Source organism: Triticum aestivum, chromosome 4B, assembly GCF_018294505.1.
Source record: "Triticum aestivum cultivar Chinese Spring chromosome 4B, IWGSC CS RefSeq v2.1, whole genome shotgun sequence".
Lineage (NCBI taxonomy): Eukaryota > Viridiplantae > Streptophyta > Magnoliopsida > Poales > Poaceae > Triticum > Triticum aestivum.
Window position 1 is genome coordinate 23,864,715 of NC_057804.1, and position 24,569 is coordinate 23,889,283.

The following is a 24,569-nucleotide window of genomic DNA, read 5'->3' on the forward strand; positions in this document are numbered from 1 at the left end:
ATTTGTATAGTTCAACATTTTATAATAAAAATATTTCTAATTTAAATTTTAAACTGTTTATATGAATATTCAGTCGTGACTTATAAATTATATAACATTTTTGAATATAATTCATGAGTTAAAATTATACACAAGTGAATATTTAGTAATGTATGTATCATCATTTTGTTTAATTTGAATATAAGCTGTGAGTGTATAAATATTTTAAATGTCCGTATTTATGAAAAAATATAATACATGGGGGTATATTTAAATGATTTTATTTACTAATCATCATCTTTATGTATACTATTTATATCCCCACAAAACATTATAATATTTATTACACATGAATATTTTAACATTATTTTTGTTACATACGTTTTGCAAATATCTTTAAAAAACCTAGTGCATGCAAAATGGGCCGCACTATTTGGAACCGATTTAAGCCTCACGTGCGTCCGGCTTATGCTACATGAGTGCCTGTTATCAATATTTTGCAGTAGTGCGATTGTTGGAGCGGTTAGCTCAGATAGAATTTTTGCAGAGGTCACACTTTCAACTCGTGGATGCACTAGTTTTCCCTTTTAGTTTTCCAATACTGACAGCTGGGGCCCATGTGTCATAGGGGCGGAAAAAATAAAATGCATTCTGACACGTAGACAAGGCTCTCTTTTATGACATAAAAAATTCAAGGGGGCTTCGCCAAAAACAGGCCTCTTTGCCTTCCCTGCGCTGATAGCGGGCCCCATGCCACGATGGCGCACCAAGTCAGCATTGTTTTCGTATCAAATGTGGTTTGCACCGTATTTGCACGCCCGAGCCAAGTTGTTGCACCAGTTCAATGTATGCCGTAAGTTCTAGCACTAAAGTGACCGTTTACGCCAAGTTCTAGCACCACCAGCATAATTGACTCATATCATAAAGTAGTATCATAGATGATCATATTTATTGTCATGCATGACACAAAGTAGCATATCATTTAACATGATACGGTATCTATCTATATTACTCTAACCCCCTCTCTCGCTCTTCTTTAATTCTCTGTCACATCAGCATGTTTGCTATTCCTGAGTGCATGATACAGGTTAATATACCACCGCTATGGCCAATCTTAGCCATCCCCACCCTTGCCACCAACTAAATCCTCATCTCTACGGGCTGGATCTAACAGGCGTTGGAGACGACCAAGCCATCCTATATATAGGATAAAGTAAATTTTACACATGAATTGATATGTTGCTGGTGTGCCGACCGTGCGTGTCCAAAACAGATTAATTACAAAAAAGCTAACCGATGATCGTTAATTATGGGCGTTTTTGCAGCGACTCCCCATCCTCTGCCGGTTACGTTTGCGCGAACATCTTGGCGCAGGATTGGTTCCACGCCAGTTTTTAAAAGCAGTTAGATGTGTGATAAAGCATGTACAATAGTTGATAAGATAATCTTATGTTAAGTCTTGCATGTAATTTGGAGATGACAAAAAAATATGTCTACAATAAATCATCTTTTAGCATTATCTTAAATAATTAGCTATTCCTAAAAACGTGGTGAGACATATTGTGCTAAGAAATCACTGTACATGTCCTAAGGGCATCTACAATGATTGATAAAACACTCTTATTTTAAATTTTGCATGTAATTTGAAGATGACAAAAAATTACGCATACAATGGATTATATCTTAGCCTTATCTTCAATAACTAACTATTCCTATAAACATCGTGAGACATATTATTCTAAGAGATAATCTCTTAAATAAGAGAAGACAAGTCTTTTCATATTTCGGGAGTGAGAGTGGCGGTTGTTGTGGCAGTGGCGGCAGCGGGAGTGGAAGGGGCGGTGGCGGCAGCTGCCATGGCGAGGATGGTCTTGCTCAGGGCGGACTCAAAGGCCAAGAGCTTGTCCTTGGGCGTCTTGGGAACAGTGATGCCGTAGATCTTCTTGATGCTGGACACGAGGTCGGGGACGAATTTGTAGCCCTCGTATGCACCGCCTGTAGTTTCCTTGATGGCCTTGTTGAAGGCGGACTTGAAGACGGCGAACTTGTCCTTGAGCGGGGCAGCGTCGGCGGCGGCGGCTGCAGTCCTAAAGGCAGCGTCGATCTGGTCGATGGCCTTCAGCTCATCGGCAGGGATCGCCCCCTTGACTTCCTCGCCGGCGGGCTTGACGGCGTGGACCTCGAGGATGCCGGCGATGATGCGGAGCGACTCGCTTAGGATGGCCACGAAGGCTTCGTACTTGGCCTCCAGGGTAGCGCCCTTGGCGAAGTGGTAGGCTGACAATTGAGCAAAGGCGATCCTGGTGGTGAAAGTGGCTTGGAAGTTGAACGTGCCGGTGATCCCTCCGATAGACCAGCCAAAGTTCAGGCTGAAGGTGGCCTGGAATGTCTTGTACTTGTCCGCTGGAGCGACCACGGCTGCGGCCGCCACAGCCGCCTTGAAGGCGATATTGGCCTTCTCAATTAGCTGCTGCTCCTCGGTCGTGGCCTTTGGTTGTGCCCCGGCCAGGGCATTGCTGGTTTCGACAGCGTACGAGATGGCTGGCCCCGCCACGAGGGCGACAGCCACAAAGAGCGCCACTGTCCACTGAGGTCATGTGTTCAATTCCCATAATGTTGATTTATTTTGACCCAATTATTTTCACGAAAGCCCATAAAAGGCCCTTCAACATACAAGTACCTGGGCCAGATCGCTTAGCGTGTGTAAACCAAGGGAGAAGGACTAAACCAAACCAAGAATACATATTCCCTTTAATAGTAGGTATAGATATAGATATAGATTTCAGACTTCGCCTATGAAATCTTGTTTTTTTCAGACTTTTTGCATTTAGTAATTATGAGAAGTCATCAATCTCGATCGCGGGTGCATGACACGAAGAACAAGAATTGATATTGATTGTCGATCAAAAATGCTGCCGCCACATGACATACACACGTATGCATATGCAGCATAGGTACGGTGAGCTCACTAGCTCAGCTTTTGTGGCCACCGGCAGCGGGGGCGGGAGTGGGAGCGGCGGCGGTGGCGGCGGCAGCCATGGCGAAGATGGTCTCGACCATGGCGGTCTCATAGGTCATAAGCCTGATCTTAGGGTTTTTGGGATTAGTGGGGGCGTAGGCCTCCTTGACCGCGGACTCGAGGGCGGGGACGTATTTGTAGCCCCCGGATGCACCGCCCGTGGTCTCCTTGATGGCCTTGTCGAAGGCGGAGTCGAAGACGGCGGACCTGTCCTTGGCCGGGGCAGCGTCGGCGGCGGTGGCTGCAGTCCTGAAGGCGGCGTCGATCTGGCCGATGGCCTTCAGCTCGCCGGCAGGGATCGGGCCCTTGACTTCCTCGGCAGCGGGCTTGACGGCGTGCACCTCGAGGATGCCGGCGATGATGCGGAGCGACTCGCCGAAGATAGCCACGAAGGAGTCGTACTTGGCCTCCGGGGTAGCGCCCTTGGTGTCCCATAAGGCCCTCATCATAGCGAAGGTGACCCTGGTGTTGAGACTGTCGGTGGAGCTGGACGCGTCGGTGACCCCCTCGAGAGACCAGTTGCCATTGTTCTGTCTGAAGGTCTTCACGAATATATTGCCCTTGTCCTCTGGAGGGGCTGCGGCTGCGGCCGCCACGGCCGCCTTGAAGGCGTTGTTGGCCTTCTCAATTAGCTTCTGCTCCTCGGTCGTGGCCTTGGGCTGTGCCCCGGCCGGGGCGTTGCCGGCTTCGGCGGCGTACGAGACGGCTGGCCCTGCCACGAGGGCGACGGCCACCACTAGCGCCACCGTGCATTGCTGCACTGCCATTGCTGCTGCTCGTCTCGCGTTGGTCGATCGGTTTGCACAGTACGTCGGACGACAAATTGTGGTGTGGTGTGGTGTGTGAGAGAATGAAGGAGCTTATTTCGCGCGCTCTCTCTCTCTATATATCCGTACGGTGAGAGTCCAGGAGAGATTACCGCGCCCAAATTAGCAATCTCCTCCTCTCCTCTCCTTTTTTAGCCAAACTAATGAGCTAGGTTTAACTGGATTCATGCCACCGCATGCAGCTTCCACGACTTGGAAAAATACTGATATGACCACGACTGCTGATGCTGTTGTTGCTCTTCACACATTGTCACATTTTAATCAACTATAGATCAATAATATTTGCATGCCAAAAATATTTCAATTAAGAGACTTTTGTTGCCGCGGCCGGTAAACATGAAGAGTCAAGAAAGAAAAATACTCCTACGATAAAGCAAATGAAAAAGAATTGCATGTAGCCATAGATGACTGACATGAAGAGTCGAAAGAAAAATACTCCTACGATAAAGTAAGTGAAAAAGAATTGCATGCAGTAGCATACATGCATGCACCACATGATGTACGTCCACATGATTACGCTGATGGTTTTGATTGGCGTGCAACCAAGATATTACATACACATGATACACATGATACTAATGTATGATACTATCTTCGTAGTGCATAATATCATAAGAGTGAATTACACTGGTGGTGCTAGAAGTTGACGCAAATGATCACTTTGGTGCTAGAACTTGCGGCATACATTGAACTGGTGCAATAACTTGGCTCGAGCGTGCAAATACGGTGCAAATCTTGATTGTGTACGCTCGGACCGCTGACTAGGCATTCCAGCGTGGCGTGGGGGCCACTGTCCGAGACTAGACGGCAAAGAGGGGGCGTGTGGCCAGTTTTTTTGCGAAAACCACCTTGATTTTTTTTATTTATCACAAAAAATCCCCTTTCATTATTGGTGAGGTAGCATCTCAATTTTTCTGAAAAATTAACAAAAAAAAAATAGTACTCTGCGCCTCGAACCAGCGACAGGCTACTGGGACATAGTCGGTCCTAGCAACTCCATCCGTAACACACTCTTCTTAAATGGATAACTACGGATAACTACGCGTAATGTAGATGAGCGAAGGAGCTTTTTTTGTGAAATATTTTTATTTTTTAGTAAGTAACGAAGGCGTTCTTAGCTGAAATAGCTTGCGGTCAGTGCTGCCCATTTGCACCTGCTCGTATCTTTTAGAAATTTGTAAGATGTATGAAAATTGTAATCTCAATAACAAAAAAAAGCTAAAATATTCGTATTGTATAAATATTATATACGTACAAATAAAATATCTTAATTTTTAAAGAATCACGTATTATTTAAAAATATATCCATATATTTGAAATAATATTTATGAATTATGACAATGCTTGTATAATTTTAAAAATACAATATGAATATTACTAATTTAATATTTAAAATAAAATGTTTGTATAATAAAATTATATCCATACAAATAAAAATATTTCTATAATTACAAACATTTCAATAAATGTACGCATATTTGTATAGTTCAACATTTTATAATAAAAATATTTCTAATTTAAATTTTAAACTGTTTATATGAATATTCAGTCGTGACTTATAAATTATATAACATTTTTGAATATAATTCATGAGTTAAAATTATACACAAGTGAATATTTAGTAATGTATGTATCATCATTTTGTTTAATTTGAATATAAGCTGTGAGTGTATAAATATTTTAAATGTCCGTATTTATGAAAAATATATAATACATGGGGGTATATTTAAATGATTTTATTTACTAATCATCATCTTTATGTATACTATTTATATCCCCACAAAACATTATAATATTTATTACACATGAATATTTTAACATTATTTTTGTTACATACGTTTTGCAAATATCTTTAAAAAACCTAGTGCATGCAAAATGGGCCGCACTATTTGGAACCGATTTAAGCCTCACGTGCGTCCGGCTTATGCTACATGAGTGCCTGTTATCAATATTTTGCAGTAGTGCGATTGTTGGAGCGGTTAGCTCAGATAGAATTTTTGCAGAGGTCACACTTTCAACTCGTGGATGCACTAGTTTTCCCTTTTAGTTTTCCAATACTGACAGCTGGGGCCCATGTGTCATAGGGGCGGAAAAAATAAAATGCATTCTGACACGTAGACAAGGCTCTCTTTTATGACATAAAAAATTCAAGGGGGCTTCGCCAAAAACAGGCCTCTTTGCCTTCCCTGCGCTGATAGCGGGCCCCATGCCACGATGGCGCACCAAGTCAGCATTGTTTTCGTATCAAACGTGGTTTGCACCGTATTTGCACGCCCGAGCCAAGTTGTTGCACCAGTTCAATGTATGCCGTAAGTTCTAGCACTAAAGTGACCGTTTACGCCAAGTTCTAGCACCACCAGCATAATTGACTCATATCATAAAGTAGTATCATAGATGATCATATTTATTGTCATGCATGACACAAAGTAGCATATCATTTAACATGATACGGTATCTATCTATATTACTCTAACCCCCTCTCTCGCTCTTCTTTAATTCTCTGTCACATCAGCATGTTTGCTATTCCTGAGTGCATGATACAGGTTAATATACCACCGCTATGGCCAATCTTAGCCATCCCCACCCTTGCCACCAACTAAATCCTCATCTCTACGGGCTGGATCTAACAGGCGTTGGAGACGACCAAGCCATCCTATATATAGGATAAAGTAAATTTTACACATGAATTGATATGTTGCTGGTGTGCCGACCGTGCGTGTCCAAAACAGATTAATTACAAAAAAGCTAACCGATGATCGTTAATTATGGGCGTTTTTGCAGCGACTCCCCATCCTCTGCCGGTTACGTTTGCGCGAACATCTTGGCGCAGGATTGGTTCCACGCCAGTTTTTAAAAGCAGTTAGATGTGTGATAAAGCATGTACAATAGTTGATAAGATAATCTTATGTTAAGTCTTGCATGTAATTTGGAGATGACAAAAAAATATGTCTACAATAAATCATCTTTTAGCATTATCTTAAATAATTAGTTATTCCTAAAAACGTGGTGAGACATATTGTGCTAAGAAATCACTGTACATGTCCTAAGGGCATCTACAATGATTGATAAAACACTCTTATTTTAAATTTTGCATGTAATTTGAAGATGACAAAAAATTACGCATACAATGGATTATATCTTAGCCTTATCTTCAATAATTCCTATAAACATCGTGAGACATATTATTCTAAGAGATAATCTCTTAAATAAGAGAAGACAAGTCTTTTCATATTTCGGGAGTGGGAGTGGCGGTTGTTGTGGCAGTGGCGGCAGCGGGAGTGGAAGGGGCGGTGGCGGCAGCTGCCATGGCGAGGATGGTCTTGCTCAGGGCGGACTCAAAGGCCAAGAGCTTGTCCTTGGGCGTCTTGGGAACAGTGATGCCGTAGATCTTCTTGATGCTGGACACGAGGTCGGGGACGAATTTGTAGCCCTCGTATGCACCGCCTGTAGTTTCCTTGATGGCCTTGTTGAAGGCGGACTTGAAGACGGCGAACTTGTCCTTGAGCGGGGCAGCGTCGGCGGCGGCGGCTGCAGTCCTAAAGGCAGCGTCGATCTGGTCGATGGCCTTCAGCTCATCGGCAGGGATCGCCCCCTTGACTTCCTCGCCGGCGGGCTTGACGGCGTGGACCTCGAGGATGCCGGCGATGATGCGGAGCGACTCGCTTAGGATGGCCACGAAGGCTTCGTACTTGGCCTCCAGGGTAGCGCCCTTGGCGAAGTGGTAGGCTGACAATTGAGCAAAGGCGATCCTGGTGGTGAAAGTGGCTTGGAAGTTGAACGTGCCGGTGATCCCTTCGATAGACCAGCCAAAGTTCAGGCTGAAGGTGGCCTGGAATGTCTTGTACTTGTCCGCTGGAGCGACCACGGCTGCGGCCGCCACAGCCGCCTTGAAGGCGATATTGGCCTTCTCAATTAGCTGCTGCTCCTCGGTCGTGGCCTTTGGTTGTGCCCCGGCCAGGGCATTGCTGGTTTCGACAGCGTACGAGATGGCTGGCCCCGCCACGAGGGCGACAGCCACAAAGAGCGCCACTGTCCACTGAGGTCATGTGTTCAATTCCCATAATGTTGATTTATTTTGACCCAATTATTTTCACGAAAGCCCATAAAAGGCCCTTCAACATACAAGTACCTGGGCCGGATCGCTTAGCGTGTGTAAACCAAGGGAGAAGGACTAAACCAAACCAAGAATACATATTCCCTTTAATAGTAGGTATAGATATAGATATAGATTTCAGACTTCGCCTATGAAATCTTGTTTTTTTCAGACTTTTTGCATTTAGTAATTATGAGAAGTCATCAATCTCGATCGCGGGTGCATGACACGAAGAACAAGAATTGATATTGATTGTCGATCAAAAATGCTGCCGCCACATGACATACGCACGTATGCATATGCAGCATAGGTACGGTGAGCTCACTAGCTCAGCTTTTGTGGCCACCGGCAGCGGGGGCGGGAGTGGGAGCGGCGGCGGTGGCGGCGGCAGCCATGGCGAAGATGGTCTCGACCATGGCGGTCTCATAGGTCATAAGCCTGATCTTAGGGTTTTTGGGATTAGTGGGGGCGTAGGCCTCCTTGACCGCGGACTCGAGGGCGGGGACGTATTTGTAGCCCCCGGATGCACCGCCCGTGGTCTCCTTGATGGCCTTGTCGAAGGCGGAGTCGAAGACGGCGGACCTGTCCTTGGCCGGGGCAGCGTCGGCGGCGGTGGCTGCAGTCCTGAAGGCGGCGTCGATCTGGCCGATGGCCTTCAGCTCGCCGGCAGGGATCGGGCCCTTGACTTCCTCGGCAGCGGGCTTGACGGCGTGCACCTCGAGGATGCCGGCGATGATGCGGAGCGACTCGCCGAAGATAGCCACGAAGGAGTCGTACTTGGCCTCCGGGGTAGCGCCCTTGGTGTCCCATAAGGCCCTCATCATAGCGAAGGTGACCCTGGTGTTGAGACTGTCGGTGGAGCTGGACGCGTCGGTGACCCCCTCGAGAGACCAGTTGCCATTGTTCTGTCTGAAGGTCTTCACGAATATATTGCCCTTGTCCTCTGGAGGGGCTGCGGCTGCGGCCGCCACGGCCGCCTTGAAGGCGTTGTTGGCCTTCTCAATTAGCTTCTGCTCCTCGGTCGTGGCCTTGGGCTGTGCCCCGGCCGGGGCGTTGCCGGCTTCGGCGGCGTACGAGACGGCTGGCCCTGCCACGAGGGCGACGGCCACCACTAGCGCCACCGTGCATTGCTGCACTGCCATTGCTGCTGCTCGTCTCGCGTTGGTCGATCGGTTTGCACAGTACGTCGGACGACAAATTGTGGTGTGGTGTGGTGTGTGAGAGAATGAAGGAGCTTATTTCGCGCGCTCTCTCTCTCTATATATCCGTACGGTGAGAGTCCAGGAGAGATTACCGCGCCCAAATTAGCAATCTCCTCCTCTCCTCTCCTTTTTTAGCCAAACTAATGAGCTAGGTTTAACTGGATTCATGCCACCGCATGCAGCTTCCACGACTTGGAAAAATACTGATATGACCACGACTGCTGATGCTGTTGTTGCTCTTCACACATTGTCACATTTTAATCAACTATAGATCAATAATATTTGCATGCCAAAAATATTTCAATTAAGAGACTTTTGTTGCCGCGGCCGGTAAACATGAAGAGTCAAGAAAGAAAAATACTCCTACGATAAAGCAAATGAAAAAGAATTGCATGTAGCCATAGATGACTGACATGAAGAGTCGAAAGAAAAATACTCCTACGATAAAGTAAGTGAAAAAGAATTGCATGCAGTAGCATACATGCATGCACCACATGATGTACGTCCACATGATTACGCTGATGGTTTTGATTGGCGTGCAACCAAGATATTACATACACATGATACACATGATACTAATGTATGATACTATCTTCGTAGTGCATAATATCATAAGAGTGAATTACACTGGTGGTGCTAGAAGTTGACGCAAATGATCACTTTGGTGCTAGAACTTGCGGCATACATTGAACTGGTGCAATAACTTGGCTCGAGCGTGCAAATACGGTGCAAATCTTGATTGTGTACGCTCGGACCGCTGACTAGGCATTCCAGCGTGGCGTGGGGGCCACTGTCCGAGACTAGACGGCAAAGAGGGGGCGTGTGGCCAGTTTTTTTGCGAAAACCACCTTGATTTTTTTTATTTATCACAAAAAAATCCCCTTTCATTATTGGTGAGGTAGCATCTCAATTTTTCTGAAAAATTAACAAAAAAAAAATAGTACTCTGCGCCTCGAACCAGCGACAGGCTACTGGGACATAGTCGGTCCTAGCAACTCCATCCGTAACACACTCTTCTTAAATGGATAACTACGGATAACTACGCGTAATGTAGATGAGCGAAGGAGCTTTTTTTGTGAAATATTTTTATTTTTTAGTAAGTAACGAAGGCGTTCTTAGCTGAAATAGCTTGCGGTCAGTGCTGCCCATTTGCACCTGCTCGTATCTTTTAGAAATTTGTAAGATGTATGAAAATTGTAATCTCAATAACAAAAAAAAGCTAAAATATTCGTATTGTATAAATATTATATACGTACAAATAAAATATCTTAATTTTTAAAGAATCACGTATTATTTAAAAATATATCCATATATTTGAAATAATATTTATGAATTATGACAATGCTTGTATAATTTTAAAAATACAATATGAATATTACTAATTTAATATTTAAAATAAAATGTTTGTATAATAAAATTATATCCATACAAATAAAAATATTTCTATAATTACAAACATTTCAATAAATGTACGCATATTTGTATAGTTCAACATTTTATAATAAAAATATTTCTAATTTAAATTTTAAACTGTTTATATGAATATTCAGTCGTGACTTATAAATTATATAACATTTTTGAATATAATTCATGAGTTAAAATTATACACAAGTGAATATTTAGTAATGTATGTATCATCATTTTGTTTAATTTGAATATAAGCTGTGAGTGTATAAATATTTTAAATGTCCGTATTTATGAAAAAATATAATACATGGGGGTATATTTAAATGATTTTATTTACTAATCATCATCTTTATGTATACTATTTATATCCCCACAAAACATTATAATATTTATTACACATGAATATTTTAACATTATTTTTGTTACATACGTTTTGCAAATATCTTTAAAAAACCTAGTGCATGCAAAATGGGCCGCACTATTTGGAACCGATTTAAGCCTCACGTGCGTCCGGCTTATGCTACATGAGTGCCTGTTATCAATATTTTGCAGTAGTGCGATTGTTGGAGCGGTTAGCTCAGATAGAATTTTTGCAGAGGTCACACTTTCAACTCGTGGATGCACTAGTTTTCCCTTTTAGTTTTCCAATACTGACAGCTGGGGCCCATGTGTCATAGGGGCGGAAAAAATAAAATGCATTCTGACACGTAGACAAGGCTCTCTTTTATGACATAAAAAATTCAAGGGGGCTTCGCCAAAAACAGGCCTCTTTGCCTTCCCTGCGCTGATAGCGGGCCCCATGCCACGATGGCGCACCAAGTCAGCATTGTTTTCGTATCAAACGTGGTTTGCACCGTATTTGCACGCCCGAGCCAAGTTGTTGCACCAGTTCAATGTATGCCGTAAGTTCTAGCACTAAAGTGACCGTTTACGCCAAGTTCTAGCACCACCAGCATAATTGACTCATATCATAAAGTAGTATCATAGATGATCATATTTATTGTCATGCATGACACAAAGTAGCATATCATTTAACATGATACGGTATCTATCTATATTACTCTAACCCCCTCTCTCGCTCTTCTTTAATTCTCTGTCACATCAGCATGTTTGCTATTCCTGAGTGCATGATACAGGTTAATATACCACCGCTATGGCCAATCTTAGCCATCCCCACCCTTGCCACCAACTAAATCCTCATCTCTACGGGCTGGATCTAACAGGCGTTGGAGACGACCAAGCCATCCTATATATAGGATAAAGTAAATTTTACACATGAATTGATATGTTGCTGGTGTGCCGACCGTGCGTGTCCAAAACAGATTAATTACAAAAAAGCTAACCGATGATCGTTAATTATGGGCGTTTTTGCAGCGACTCCCCATCCTCTGCCGGTTACGTTTGCGCGAACATCTTGGCGCAGGATTGGTTCCACGCCAGTTTTTAAAAGCAGTTAGATGTGTGATAAAGCATGTACAATAGTTGATAAGATAATCTTATGTTAAGTCTTGCATGTAATTTGGAGATGACAAAAAAATATGTCTACAATAAATCATCTTTTAGCATTATCTTAAATAATTAGTTATTCCTAAAAACGTGGTGAGACATATTGTGCTAAGAAATCACTGTACATGTCCTAAGGGCATCTACAATGATTGATAAAACACTCTTATTTTAAATTTTGCATGTAATTTGAAGATGACAAAAAATTACGCATACAATGGATTATATCTTAGCCTTATCTTCAATAATTCCTATAAACATCGTGAGACATATTATTCTAAGAGATAATCTCTTAAATAAGAGAAGACAAGTCTTTTCATATTTCGGGAGTGGGAGTGGCGGTTGTTGTGGCAGTGGCGGCAGCGGGAGTGGAAGGGGCGGTGGCGGCAGCTGCCATGGCGAGGATGGTCTTGCTCAGGGCGGACTCAAAGGCCAAGAGCTTGTCCTTGGGCGTCTTGGGAACAGTGATGCCGTAGATCTTCTTGATGCTGGACACGAGGTCGGGGACGAATTTGTAGCCCTCGTATGCACCGCCTGTAGTTTCCTTGATGGCCTTGTTGAAGGCGGACTTGAAGACGGCGAACTTGTCCTTGAGCGGGGCAGCGTCGGCGGCGGCGGCTGCAGTCCTAAAGGCAGCGTCGATCTGGTCGATGGCCTTCAGCTCATCGGCAGGGATCGCCCCCTTGACTTCCTCGCCGGCGGGCTTGACGGCGTGGACCTCGAGGATGCCGGCGATGATGCGGAGCGACTCGCTTAGGATGGCCACGAAGGCTTCGTACTTGGCCTCCAGGGTAGCGCCCTTGGCGAAGTGGTAGGCTGACAATTGAGCAAAGGCGATCCTGGTGGTGAAAGTGGCTTGGAAGTTGAACGTGCCGGTGATCCCTTCGATAGACCAGCCAAAGTTCAGGCTGAAGGTGGCCTGGAATGTCTTGTACTTGTCCGCTGGAGCGACCACGGCTGCGGCCGCCACAGCCGCCTTGAAGGCGATATTGGCCTTCTCAATTAGCTGCTGCTCCTCGGTCGTGGCCTTTGGTTGTGCCCCGGCCAGGGCATTGCTGGTTTCGACAGCGTACGAGATGGCTGGCCCCGCCACGAGGGCGACAGCCACAAAGAGCGCCACTGTCCACTGAGGTCATGTGTTCAATTCCCATAATGTTGATTTATTTTGACCCAATTATTTTCACGAAAGCCCATAAAAGGCCCTTCAACATACAAGTACCTGGGCCGGATCGCTTAGCGTGTGTAAACCAAGGGAGAAGGACTAAACCAAACCAAGAATACATATTCCCTTTAATAGTAGGTATAGATATAGATATAGATTTCAGACTTCGCCTATGAAATCTTGTTTTTTTCAGACTTTTTGCATTTAGTAATTATGAGAAGTCATCAATCTCGATCGCGGGTGCATGACACGAAGAACAAGAATTGATATTGATTGTCGATCAAAAATGCTGCCGCCACATGACATACGCACGTATGCATATGCAGCATAGGTACGGTGAGCTCACTAGCTCAGCTTTTGTGGCCACCGGCAGCGGGGGCGGGAGTGGGAGCGGCGGCGGTGGCGGCGGCAGCCATGGCGAAGATGGTCTCGACCATGGCGGTCTCATAGGTCATAAGCCTGATCTTAGGGTTTTTGGGATTAGTGGGGGCGTAGGCCTCCTTGACCGCGGACTCGAGGGCGGGGACGTATTTGTAGCCCCCGGATGCACCGCCCGTGGTCTCCTTGATGGCCTTGTCGAAGGCGGAGTCGAAGACGGCGGACCTGTCCTTGGCCGGGGCAGCGTCGGCGGCGGTGGCTGCAGTCCTGAAGGCGGCGTCGATCTGGCCGATGGCCTTCAGCTCGCCGGCAGGGATCGGGCCCTTGACTTCCTCGGCAGCGGGCTTGACGGCGTGCACCTCGAGGATGCCGGCGATGATGCGGAGCGACTCGCCGAAGATAGCCACGAAGGAGTCGTACTTGGCCTCCGGGGTAGCGCCCTTGGTGTCCCATAAGGCCCTCATCATAGCGAAGGTGACCCTGGTGTTGAGACTGTCGGTGGAGCTGGACGCGTCGGTGACCCCCTCGAGAGACCAGTTGCCATTGTTCTGTCTGAAGGTCTTCACGAATATATTGCCCTTGTCCTCTGGAGGGGCTGCGGCTGCGGCCGCCACGGCCGCCTTGAAGGCGTTGTTGGCCTTCTCAATTAGCTTCTGCTCCTCGGTCGTGGCCTTGGGCTGTGCCCCGGCCGGGGCGTTGCCGGCTTCGGCGGCGTACGAGACGGCTGGCCCTGCCACGAGGGCGACGGCCACCACTAGCGCCACCGTGCATTGCTGCACTGCCATTGCTGCTGCTCGTCTCGCGTTGGTCGATCGGTTTGCACAGTACGTCGGACGACAAATTGTGGTGTGGTGTGGTGTGTGAGAGAATGAAGGAGCTTATTTCGCGCGCTCTCTCTCTCTATATATCCGTACGGTGAGAGTCCAGGAGAGATTACCGCGCCCAAATTAGCAATCTCCTCCTCTCCTCTCCTTTTTTAGCCAAACTAATGAGCTAGGTTTAACTGGATTCATGCCACCGCATGCAGCTTCCACGACTTGGAAAAATACTGATATGACCACGACTGCTGATGCTGTTGTTGCTCTTCACACATTGTCACATTTTAATCAACTATAGATCAATAATATTTGCATGCCAAAAATATTTCAATTAAGAGACTTTTGTTGCCGCGGCCGGTAAACATGAAGAGTCAAGAAAGAAAAATACTCCTACGATAAAGCAAATGAAAAAGAATTGCATGTAGCCATAGATGACTGACATGAAGAGTCGAAAGAAAAATACTCCTACGATAAAGTAAGTGAAAAAGAATTGCATGCAGTAGCATACATGCATGCACCACATGATGTACGTCCACATGATTACGCTGATGGTTTTGATTGGCGTGCAACCAAGATATTACATACACATGATACACATGATACTAATGTATGATACTATCTTCGTAGTGCATAATATCATAAGAGTGAATTACACTGGTGGTGCTAGAAGTTGACGCAAATGATCACTTTGGTGCTAGAACTTGCGGCATACATTGAACTGGTGCAATAACTTGGCTCGAGCGTGCAAATACGGTGCAAATCTTGATTGTGTACGCTCGGACCGCTGACTAGGCATTCCAGCGTGGCGTGGGGGCCACTGTCCGAGACTAGACGGCAAAGAGGGGGCGTGTGGCCAGTTTTTTTGCGAAAACCACCTTGATTTTTTTTATTTATCACAAAAAAATCCCCTTTCATTATTGGTGAGGTAGCATCTCAATTTTTCTGAAAAATTAACAAAAAAAAAATAGTACTCTGCGCCTCGAACCAGCGACAGGCTACTGGGACATAGTCGGTCCTAGCAACTCCATCCGTAACACACTCTTCTTAAATGGATAACTACGGATAACTACGCGTAATGTAGATGAGCGAAGGAGCTTTTTTTGTGAAATATTTTTATTTTTTAGTAAGTAACGAAGGCGTTCTTAGCTGAAATAGCTTGCGGTCAGTGCTGCCCATTTGCACCTGCTCGTATCTTTTAGAAATTTGTAAGATGTATGAAAATTGTAATCTCAATAACAAAAAAAGCTAAAATATTCGTATTGTATAAATATTATATACGTACAAATAAAATATCTTAATTTTTAAAGAATCACGTATTATTTAAAAATATATCCATATATTTGAAATAATATTTATGAATTATGACAATGCTTGTATAATTTTAAAAATACAATATGAATATTACTAATTTAATATTTAAAATAAAATGTTTGTATAATAAAATTATATCCATACAAATAAAAATATTTCTATAATTACAAACATTTCAATAAATGTACGCATATTTGTATAGTTCAACATTTTATAATAAAAATATTTCTAATTTAAATTTTAAACTGTTTATATGAATATTCAGTCGTGACTTATAAATTATATAACATTTTTGAATATAATTCATGAGTTAAAATTATACACAAGTGAATATTTAGTAATGTATGTATCATCATTTTGTTTAATTTGAATATAAGCTGTGAGTGTATAAATATTTTAAATGTCCGTATTTATGAAAAAAATATAATACATGGGGGTATATTTAAATGATTTTATTTACTAATCATCATCTTTATGTATACTATTTATATCCCCACAAAACATTATAATATTTATTACACATGAATATTTTAACATTATTTTTGTTACATACGTTTTGCAAATATCTTTAAAAAACCTAGTGCATGCAAAATGGGCCGCACTATTTGGAACCGATTTAAGCCTCACGTGCGTCCGGCTTATGCTACATGAGTGCCTGTTATCAATATTTTGCAGTAGTGCGATTGTTGGAGCGGTTAGCTCAGATAGAATTTTTGCAGAGGTCACACTTTCAACTCGTGGATGCACTAGTTTTCCCTTTTAGTTTTCCAATACTGACAGCTGGGGCCCATGTGTCATAGGGGCGGAAAAAATAAAATGCATTCTGACACGTAGACAAGGCTCTCTTTTATGACATAAAAAATTCAAGGGGGCTTCGCCAAAAACAGGCCTCTTTGCCTTCCCTGCGCTGATAGCGGGCCCCATGCCACGATGGCGCACCAAGTCAGCATTGTTTTCGTATCAAACGTGGTTTGCACCGTATTTGCACGCCCGAGCCAAGTTGTTGCACCAGTTCAATGTATGCCGTAAGTTCTAGCACTAAAGTGACCGTTTACGCCAAGTTCTAGCACCACCAGCATAATTGACTCATATCATAAAGTAGTATCATAGATGATCATATTTATTGTCATGCATGACACAAAGTAGCATATCATTTAACATGATACGGTATCTATCTATATTACTCTAACCCCCTCTCTCGCTCTTCTTTAATTCTCTGTCACATCAGCATGTTTGCTATTCCTGAGTGCATGATACAGGTTAATATACCACCGCTATGGCCAATCTTAGCCATCCCCACCCTTGCCACCAACTAAATCCTCATCTCTACGGGCTGGATCTAACAGGCGTTGGAGACGACCAAGCCATCCTATATATAGGATAAAGTAAATTTTACACATGAATTGATATGTTGCTGGTGTGCCGACCGTGCGTGTCCAAAACAGATTAATTACAAAAAAGCTAACCGATGATCGTTAATTATGGGCGTTTTTGCAGCGACTCCCCATCCTCTGCCGGTTACGTTTGCGCGAACATCTTGGCGCATGATTGGTTCCACGCCAGTTTTTAAAAGCAGTTAGATGTGTGATAAAGCATGTACAATAGTTGATAAGATAATCTTATGTTAAGTCTTGCATGTAATTTGGAGATGACAAAAAAATATGTCTACAATAAATCATCTTTTAGCATTATCTTAAATAATTAGCTATTCCTAAAAACGTGGTGAGACATATTGTGCTAAGAAATCACTGTACATGTCCTAAGGGCATCTACAATGATTGATAAAACACTCTTATTTTAAATTTTGCATGTAATTTGAAGATGACAAAAAATTACGCATACAATGGATTATATCTTAGCCTTATCTTCAATAACTAACTATTCCTATAAACATCGTGAGACATATTATTCTAAGAGATAATCTCTTAAATAAGAGAAGACAAGTCTTTTCATATTTCGGGAGTGAGAGTGGCGGTTGTTGTGGCAGTGGCGGCAGCGGGAGTGGAAGGGGCGGTGGCGGCAGCTGCCATGGCGAGGATGGTCTTGCTCAGGGCGGACTCAAAGGCCAAGAGCTTGTCCTTGGGCGTCTTGGGAACAGTGATGCCGTAGATCTTCTTGATGCTGGACACGAGGTCGGGGACGAATTTGTAGCCCTCGTATGCACCGCCTGTAGTTTCCTTGATGGCCTTGTTGAAGGCGGACTTGAAGACGGCGAACTTGTCCTTGAGCGGGGCAGCGTCGGCGGCGGCGGCTGCAGTCCTAAAGGCAGCGTCGATCTGGTCGATGGCCTTCAGCTCATCGGCAGGGATCGCCCCCTTGACTTCCTCGCCGGCGGGCTTGACGGCGTGGACCTCGAGGATGCCGGCGATGATGCGGAGCGACTCGCTTAGGATGGCCACGAAGGCTTCGTACTTGGCCTCCAGGGTAGCGCCCTTGGCGAAGTGGTAGGCTGACAATTGAGCAAAGGCGATCCTGGTGGTGAAAGTGGCTTGGAAGTTGAACGTGCCGGTGATCCCTCCGATAGACCAGCCAAAGTTCAGGCTGAAGGTGGCCTGGAATGTCTTGTACTTGTCCGCTGGAGCGACCACGGCTGCGGCCGCCACAGCCGCCTTGAAGGCGATATTGGCCTTCTCAATTAGCTGCTGCTCCTCGGTCGTGGCCTTTGGTTGTGCCCCGGCCAGGGCATTGCTGGTTTCGACAGCGTACGAGATGGCTGGCCCCGCCACGAGGGCGACAGCCACAAAGAGCGCCACTGTCCACTGAGGTCATGTGTTCAATTCCCATAATGTTGATTTATTTTGACCCAATTATTTTCACGAAAGCCCATAAAAGGCCCTTCAACATACAAGTACCTGGGCCAGATCGCTTAGCGTGTGTAAACCAAGGGAGAAGGACTAAACCAAACCAAGAATACATATTCCCTTTAATAGTAGGTATAGATATAGATATAGATTTCAGACTTCGCCTATGAAATCTTGTTTTTTTCAGACTTTTTGCATTTAGTAATTATGAGAAGTCATCAATCTCGATCGCGGGTGCATGACACGAAGAACAAGAATTGATATTGATTGTCGATCAAAAATGCTGCCGCCACATGACATACACACGTATGCATATGCAGCATAGGTACGGTGAGCTCACTAGCTCAGCTTTTGTGGCCACCGGCAGCGGGGGCGGGAGTGGGAGCGGCGGCGGTGGCGGCGGCAGCCATGGCGAAGATGGTCTCGACCATGGCGGTCTCATAGGTCATAAGCCTGATCTTAGGGTTTTTGGGATTAGTGGGGGCGTAGGCCTCCTTGACCGCGGACTCGAGGGCGGGGACGTATTTGTAGCCCCCGGATGCACCGCCCGTGGTCTCCTTGATGGCCTTGTCGAAGGCGGAGTCGAAGACGGCGGACCTGTCCTTGGCCGGGGCAGCGTCGGCGGCGGTGGCTGCAGTCCTGAAGGCGGCGTCGATCTGGCCGATGGCCTTCAGCTCGCCGGCAGGGATCGGGCCCTTGACTTCCTCGGCAGCGGGCTTGACGGCGTGCACCTCGAGGATGCCGGCGATGATGCGGAGCGACTCGCCGAAGATAGCCACGAAGGAGTCGTACTTGGCCTCCGGGGTAGCGCCCTTGGTGTCCCATAAGGCCCTCATCATAGCGAAGGTGACCCTGGTGTTGAGACTGTCGGTGGAGCTGGACGCGTCGGTGACCCCCTCGAGAGACCAGTTGCCATTGTTCTGTCTGAAGGTCTTCACGAATATATTGCCCTTGTCCTCTGGAGGGGCTGCGGCTGCGGCCGCCACGGCCGCCTTGAAGGCGTTGTTGGCCTTCTCAATTAGCTTCTGCTCCTCGGTCGTGGCCTTGGGCTGTGCCCCGGCCGGGGCGTTGCCGGCTTCGGCGGCGTACGAGACGGCTGGCCCTGCCACGAGGGCGACGGCCACCACTAGCGCCACCGTGCATTGCTGCACTGCCATTGCTGCTGCTCGTCTCGCGTTGGTCGATCGGTTTGCACAGTACGTCGGACGACAAATTGTGGTGTGGTGTGGTGTGTGAGAGAATGAAGGAGCTTATTTCGCGCGCTCTCTCTCTCTATATATCCGTACGGTGAGAGTCCAGGAGAGATTACCGCGCCCAAATTAGCAATCTCCTCCTCTCCTCTCCTTTTTTAGCCAAACTAATGAGCTAGGTTTAACTGGATTCATGCCACCGCATGCAGCTTCCACGACTTGGAAAAATACTGATATGACCACGACTGCTGATGCTGTTGTTGCTCTTCACACATTGTCACATTTTAATCAACTATAGATCAATAATATTTGCATGCCAAAAATATTTCAATTAAGAGACTTTTGTTGCCGCGGCCGGTAAACATGAAGAGTCAAGAAAGAAAAATACTCCTACGATAAAGCAAATGAAAAAGAATTGCATGTAGCCATAGATGACTGACATGAAGAGTCGAAAGAAAAATACTCCTACGATAAAGTAAGTGAAAAAGAATTGCATGCAGTAGCATACATGCATGCACCACATGATGTACGTCCACATGATTACGCTGATGGTTTTGATTGGCGTGCAACCAAGATATTACATACACATGATACACATGATACTAATGTATGATACTATCTTCGTAGTGCATAATATCATAAGAGTGAATTACACTGGTGGTGCTAGAAGTTGATGCAAATGATCACTTTGGTGCTAGAACTTGCGGCATACATTGAACTGGTGCAATAACTTGGCTCGAGCGTGCAAATACGGTGCAAATCTTGATTGTGTACGCTCGGACCGCTGACTAGGCATTCCAGCGTGGCGTGGGGGCCACTGTCCGAGACTAGACGGCAAAGAGGGGGCGTGTGGCCAGTTTTTTTGCGAAAACCACCTTGATTTTTTTTATTTATCACAAAAAAATCCCCTTTCATTATTGGTGAGGTAGCATCTCAATTTTTCTGAAAAATTAACAAAAAAAAAAAATAGTACTCTGCGCCTCGAACCAGCGACAGGCTACTGGGACATAGTCGGTCCTAGCAACTCCATCCGTAACACACTCTTCTTAAATGGATAACTACGGATAACTACGCGTAATGTAGATGAGCGAAGGAGCTTTTTTTGTGAAATATTTTTATTTTTTAGTAAGTAACGAAGGCGTTCTTAGCTGAAATAGCTTGCGGTCAGTGCTGCCCATTTGCACCTGCTCGTATCTTTTAGAAATTTGTAAGATGTATGAAAATTGTAATCTCAATAACAAAAAAAAGCTAAAATATTCGTATTGTATAAATATTATATACGTACAAATAAAATATCTTAATTTTTAAAGAATCACGTATTATTTAAAAATATATCCATATATTTGAAATAATATTTATGAATTATGACAATGCTTGTATAATTTTAAAAATACAATATGAATATTACTAATTTAATATTTAAAATAAAATGTTTGTATAATAAAATTATATCCATACAAATAAAAATATTTCTATAATTACAAACATTTCAATAAATGTACGCATATTTGTATAGTTCAACATTTTATAATAAAAATATTTCTAATTTAAATTTTAAACTGTTTATATGAATATTCAGTCGTGACTTATAAATTATATAACATTTTTGAATATAATTCATGAGTTAAAATTATACACAAGTGAATATTTAGTAATGTATGTATCATCATTTTGTTTAATTTGAATATAAGCTGTGAGTGTATAAATATTTTAAATGTCCGTATTTATGAAAAAAAATATAATACATGGGGGTATATTTAAATGATTTTATTTACTAATCATCATCTTTATGTATACTATTTATATCCCCACAAAACATTATAATATTTATTACACATGAATATTTTAACATTATTTTTGTTACATACGTTTTGCAAATATCTTTAAAAAACCTAGTGCATGCAAAATGGGCCGCACTATTTGGAACCGATTTAAGCCTCACGTGCGTCCGGCTTATGCTACATGAGTGCCTGTTATCAATATTTTGTAGTAGTGCGATTGTTGGAGCGGTTAGCTCAGATAGAATTTTTGCAGAGGTCACACTTTCAACTCGTGGATGCACTAGTTTTCCCTTTTAGTTTTCCAATACTGACAGCTGGGGCCCATGTGTCATAGGGGCGGAAAAAATAAAATGCATTCTGACACGTAGACAAGGCTCTCTTTTATGACATAAAAAATTCAAGGGGGCTTCGCCAAAAATAGGCCTCTTTGCCTTCCCTGCGCTGATAGCGGGCCCCATGCCACGATGGCGCACCAAGTCAGCATTGTTTTCGTATCAAACGTGGTTTGCATCGTATTTGCACGCCCGAGCCAAGTTGTTGCACCAGTTCAATGTATGCCGTAAGTTCTAGCACTAAAGTGACCGTTTACGCCAAGTTCTAGCACCACCAGCATAATTGACTCATATCATAAAGTAGTATCATAGATGATCATATTTATTGTCATGCATGACACAAAGTAGCATATCATTTAACATGATACGGTATCTATCTATATTACTCTAACCCCCTCTCTCGCTCTTCTTTAATTCTCTGTCACATCAGCATGTTTGCTATTCCTGAGTGCATGATACAGGTTAATATACCACCGCTATGGCCAATTTTAGCCATCCCCACCCTTGCCACCAACTAAATCCTCATCTCTACGGGCTGGATCTAACAGGCGTTGGAGACGACCAAGCCATCCTATATATAGGATAAAGTAAATTTTACACATGAATTGATATGTTGCTGGTGTGCCGACCGTGCGTGTCCAAAACAGATTAATTACAAAAAAGCTAACCGATGATCGTTAATTATGGGCGTTTTTGCAGCGACTCCCCATCCTCTGCCGGTTACGTTTGCGCGAACATCTTGGCGCAGGATTGGTTCCACGCCAGTTTTTAAAAGCAGTTAGCTGTGTGATAAAGCATGTACAATAGTTGATAAGATAATCTTATGTTAAGTCTTGCATGTAATTTGGAGATGACAAAAAAATATGTCTACAATAAATCATCTTTTAGCATTATCTTAAATAATTAGTTATTCCTAAAAACGTGGTGAGACATATTGTGCTAAGAAATCACTGTACATGTCCTAAGGGCATCTACAATGATTGATAAAACACTCTTATTTTAAATTTTGCATGTAATTTGAAGATGACAAAAAATTACGCATACAATGGATTATATCTTAGCCTTATCTTCAATAACTAACTATTCCTAAAAACATCGTGAGACATATTATTCTAAGAGATAATCTCTTAAATAAGAGAAGACAAGTCTTTTCATATTTCGGGAGTGGGAGTGGCGGTTGCTGTGGCAGTGGCGGCAGTGGGAGTGGAAGGGGCGGTGGCGGCAGCTGCCATGGCGAGGATGGTCTTGCTCAGGGCGGACTCAAAGGCCAAGAGCTTGTCCTTGGGCGTCTTGGGAACAGTGATGCCGTAGATCTTCTTGATGCTGGACACGAGGTCGGGGACGAATTTGTAGCCCTCGTATGCACCGCCTGTAGTTTCCTTGATGGCCTTGTTGAAGGCGGACTTGAAGACGGCGAACTTGTGCTTGAGCGGGGCAGCGTCGGCGGCGGCGGCTGCAGTCCTAAAGGCAGCGTCGATCTGGTCGATGGCCTTCAGCTCATCGGCAGGGATCGCCCCCTTGACTTCCTCGCCGGCGGGCTTGACGGCGTGGACCTCGAGGATGCCGGCGATGATGCGGAGCGACTCGCTTAGGATGGCCACGAAGGCTTCGTACTTGGCCTCCAGGGTAGCGCCCTTGGCGAAGTGGTAGGCTGACAATTGAGCAAAGGCGATCCTGGTGGTGAAAGTGGCTTGGAAGTTGAACGTGCCGGTGATCCCTTCGATAGACCAGCCAAAGTTCAGGCTGAAGGTGGCCTGGAATGTCTTGTACTTGTCCGCTGGAGCGACCACGGCTGCGGCCGCCACAGCCGCCTTGAAGGCGATATTGGCCTTCTCAATTAGCTGCTGCTCCTCGGTCGTGGCCTTTGGTTGTGCCCCGGCCAGGGCATTGCTGGTTTCGACAGCGTACGAGATGGCTGGCCCCGCCACGAGGGCGACAGCCACAAAGAGCGCCACTGTCCACTGATGCACTGCCATTGTTGCTACTCTTGTCTTGCGTTGGTTGGATTGTACAGTGCGTAGGAAGAGAGATTGTGGTGTGGTGTGAGGATGAGGGAAGCAAATTAGCAGTACGGTGAGAGGCCAGGAGGGATTACCGCGCCCAAATTAGAAATCTCCTCCTCTCCTCTCTTTTTATAGCCAAACTAATTATCCATGTGAGGTCTTCATCCCACAAACCAATCAATTAGATTGCTAACTACTGTTTGATCTCATGGGTAACATATATACCTATATATATATATTACTAATAAAGCAATCTGATATTTTTGGTTTCGTCTCACTTTGATGATTTCTTGGGGGCCGCCTAGGAATGAACGAAAAGGCAACGAGCGTTTCAGTCTGTTCGCTGGAATGCTATGCCTGCAAGCCTACGTCCAAATCAAATTTACTGTCGGGCCACATAGCTGCACCTCTGGACCTTCTCAACATCCAATCTCGTGCTCGTGTCGACTTCCAATGAAAGAACACAACCGTATACAACTCAGAAAACGAATCCCTGACGAAAAGTTATATACATAGGCTATATATATAATCCTCTCGAAGCGGAAGAAGCCCCATGACACAGGCCGAAGCGGCTACCGGGCCTCGCTCCGTAGGAGGCGCATCCTTGAGACTGTCGACTCTAGGCCAGCTGACAGCGAGTTCGAAGCGGACGACCCTCCTGCTGCTTGGTTTACGTGTAGTCAACCGAACCCGAGAAGCAGACAAGGGCGAATGTCATGGTACAGATCTTAGCGTGCTCTACGCTGCCGCCGAACGGCGTTCA

The 24,569-nt window shown here is 44.7% G+C and overlaps 9 protein-coding genes across 9 annotated transcripts; all 9 read right to left on the reverse strand.

The window, feature by feature from the left end:
* Positions 1-1,756: 1,756 nt before the first annotated feature.
* LOC123089904 (pollen allergen KBG 41-like) lies at positions 1,757-2,572 on the reverse strand (the record flags this gene model as incomplete). The annotated part of the gene is made up of 1 exon (XM_044511451.1): positions 1,757-2,572. A coding segment is annotated over one exon (816 nt), but the record flags the coding sequence as incomplete, so codon positions are not given.
* Positions 2,573-2,702: 130 nt separating this feature from the next.
* On the reverse strand, positions 2,703-3,844 carry LOC123090697 (pollen allergen KBG 41-like). Its single transcript, XM_044512027.1, has one exon. The coding sequence runs from the start codon at positions 3,763-3,765 to the stop codon at positions 2,953-2,955; it is 813 nt and encodes a 270-aa protein (XP_044367962.1). The 5' UTR covers positions 3,766-3,844; the 3' UTR covers positions 2,703-2,952.
* A 3,207-nt stretch (positions 3,845-7,051) lies between these two features.
* Positions 7,052-7,867, reverse strand: LOC123089905 (pollen allergen Phl p 5.0101-like; the record flags this gene model as incomplete). The annotated part of the gene is made up of 1 exon (XM_044511452.1): positions 7,052-7,867. A coding segment is annotated over one exon (816 nt), but the record flags the coding sequence as incomplete, so codon positions are not given.
* Positions 7,868-7,997: 130 nt separating this feature from the next.
* LOC123090695 (pollen allergen KBG 41-like) lies at positions 7,998-9,139 on the reverse strand. The gene has a single exon (XM_044512025.1). The coding sequence runs from the start codon at positions 9,058-9,060 to the stop codon at positions 8,248-8,250; it is 813 nt and encodes a 270-aa protein (XP_044367960.1). The 5' UTR covers positions 9,061-9,139; the 3' UTR covers positions 7,998-8,247.
* A 3,207-nt stretch (positions 9,140-12,346) lies between these two features.
* On the reverse strand, positions 12,347-13,162 carry LOC123089906 (pollen allergen Phl p 5.0101-like; the record flags this gene model as incomplete). Its single annotated transcript, XM_044511453.1, has 1 exon — positions 12,347-13,162. A coding segment is annotated over one exon (816 nt), but the record flags the coding sequence as incomplete, so codon positions are not given.
* A 130-nt stretch (positions 13,163-13,292) lies between these two features.
* On the reverse strand, positions 13,293-14,434 carry LOC123090696 (pollen allergen KBG 41-like). Its single transcript, XM_044512026.1, has one exon. The coding sequence runs from the start codon at positions 14,353-14,355 to the stop codon at positions 13,543-13,545; it is 813 nt and encodes a 270-aa protein (XP_044367961.1). The 5' UTR covers positions 14,356-14,434; the 3' UTR covers positions 13,293-13,542.
* A 3,214-nt stretch (positions 14,435-17,648) lies between these two features.
* LOC123089908 (pollen allergen KBG 41-like) lies at positions 17,649-18,464 on the reverse strand (the record flags this gene model as incomplete). Its single annotated transcript, XM_044511454.1, has 1 exon — positions 17,649-18,464. A coding segment is annotated over one exon (816 nt), but the record flags the coding sequence as incomplete, so codon positions are not given.
* A 130-nt stretch (positions 18,465-18,594) lies between these two features.
* Positions 18,595-19,736, reverse strand: LOC123090698 (pollen allergen KBG 41-like). The gene has a single exon (XM_044512028.1). It carries the CDS (start codon positions 19,655-19,657, stop codon positions 18,845-18,847), a length of 813 nt encoding a protein of 270 aa, XP_044367963.1. The 5' UTR covers positions 19,658-19,736; the 3' UTR covers positions 18,595-18,844.
* A 3,050-nt stretch (positions 19,737-22,786) lies between these two features.
* On the reverse strand, positions 22,787-23,875 carry LOC123090694 (pollen allergen Phl p 5.0101-like). The gene has a single exon (XM_044512024.1). The coding sequence runs from the start codon at positions 23,777-23,779 to the stop codon at positions 22,955-22,957; it is 825 nt and encodes a 274-aa protein (XP_044367959.1). The 5' UTR covers positions 23,780-23,875; the 3' UTR covers positions 22,787-22,954.
* Between the last annotated feature and the right edge of the window lie 694 nt (positions 23,876-24,569).

Bases quoted from the DNA above. Each gene is read 5' to 3' on its own strand.
- LOC123090697 (XM_044512027.1), bottom strand. From the start codon at position 3,765: ATGGCAGTGCAGCAATGCACGGTGGCGCTAGTGGTGGCCGTCGCCCTC.
- LOC123090695 (XM_044512025.1), bottom strand. From the start codon at position 9,060: ATGGCAGTGCAGCAATGCACGGTGGCGCTAGTGGTGGCCGTCGCCCTC.
- LOC123090696 (XM_044512026.1), bottom strand. From the start codon at position 14,355: ATGGCAGTGCAGCAATGCACGGTGGCGCTAGTGGTGGCCGTCGCCCTC.
- LOC123090698 (XM_044512028.1), bottom strand. From the start codon at position 19,657: ATGGCAGTGCAGCAATGCACGGTGGCGCTAGTGGTGGCCGTCGCCCTC.
- LOC123090694 (XM_044512024.1), bottom strand. From the start codon at position 23,779: ATGGCAGTGCATCAGTGGACAGTGGCGCTCTTTGTGGCTGTCGCCCTC.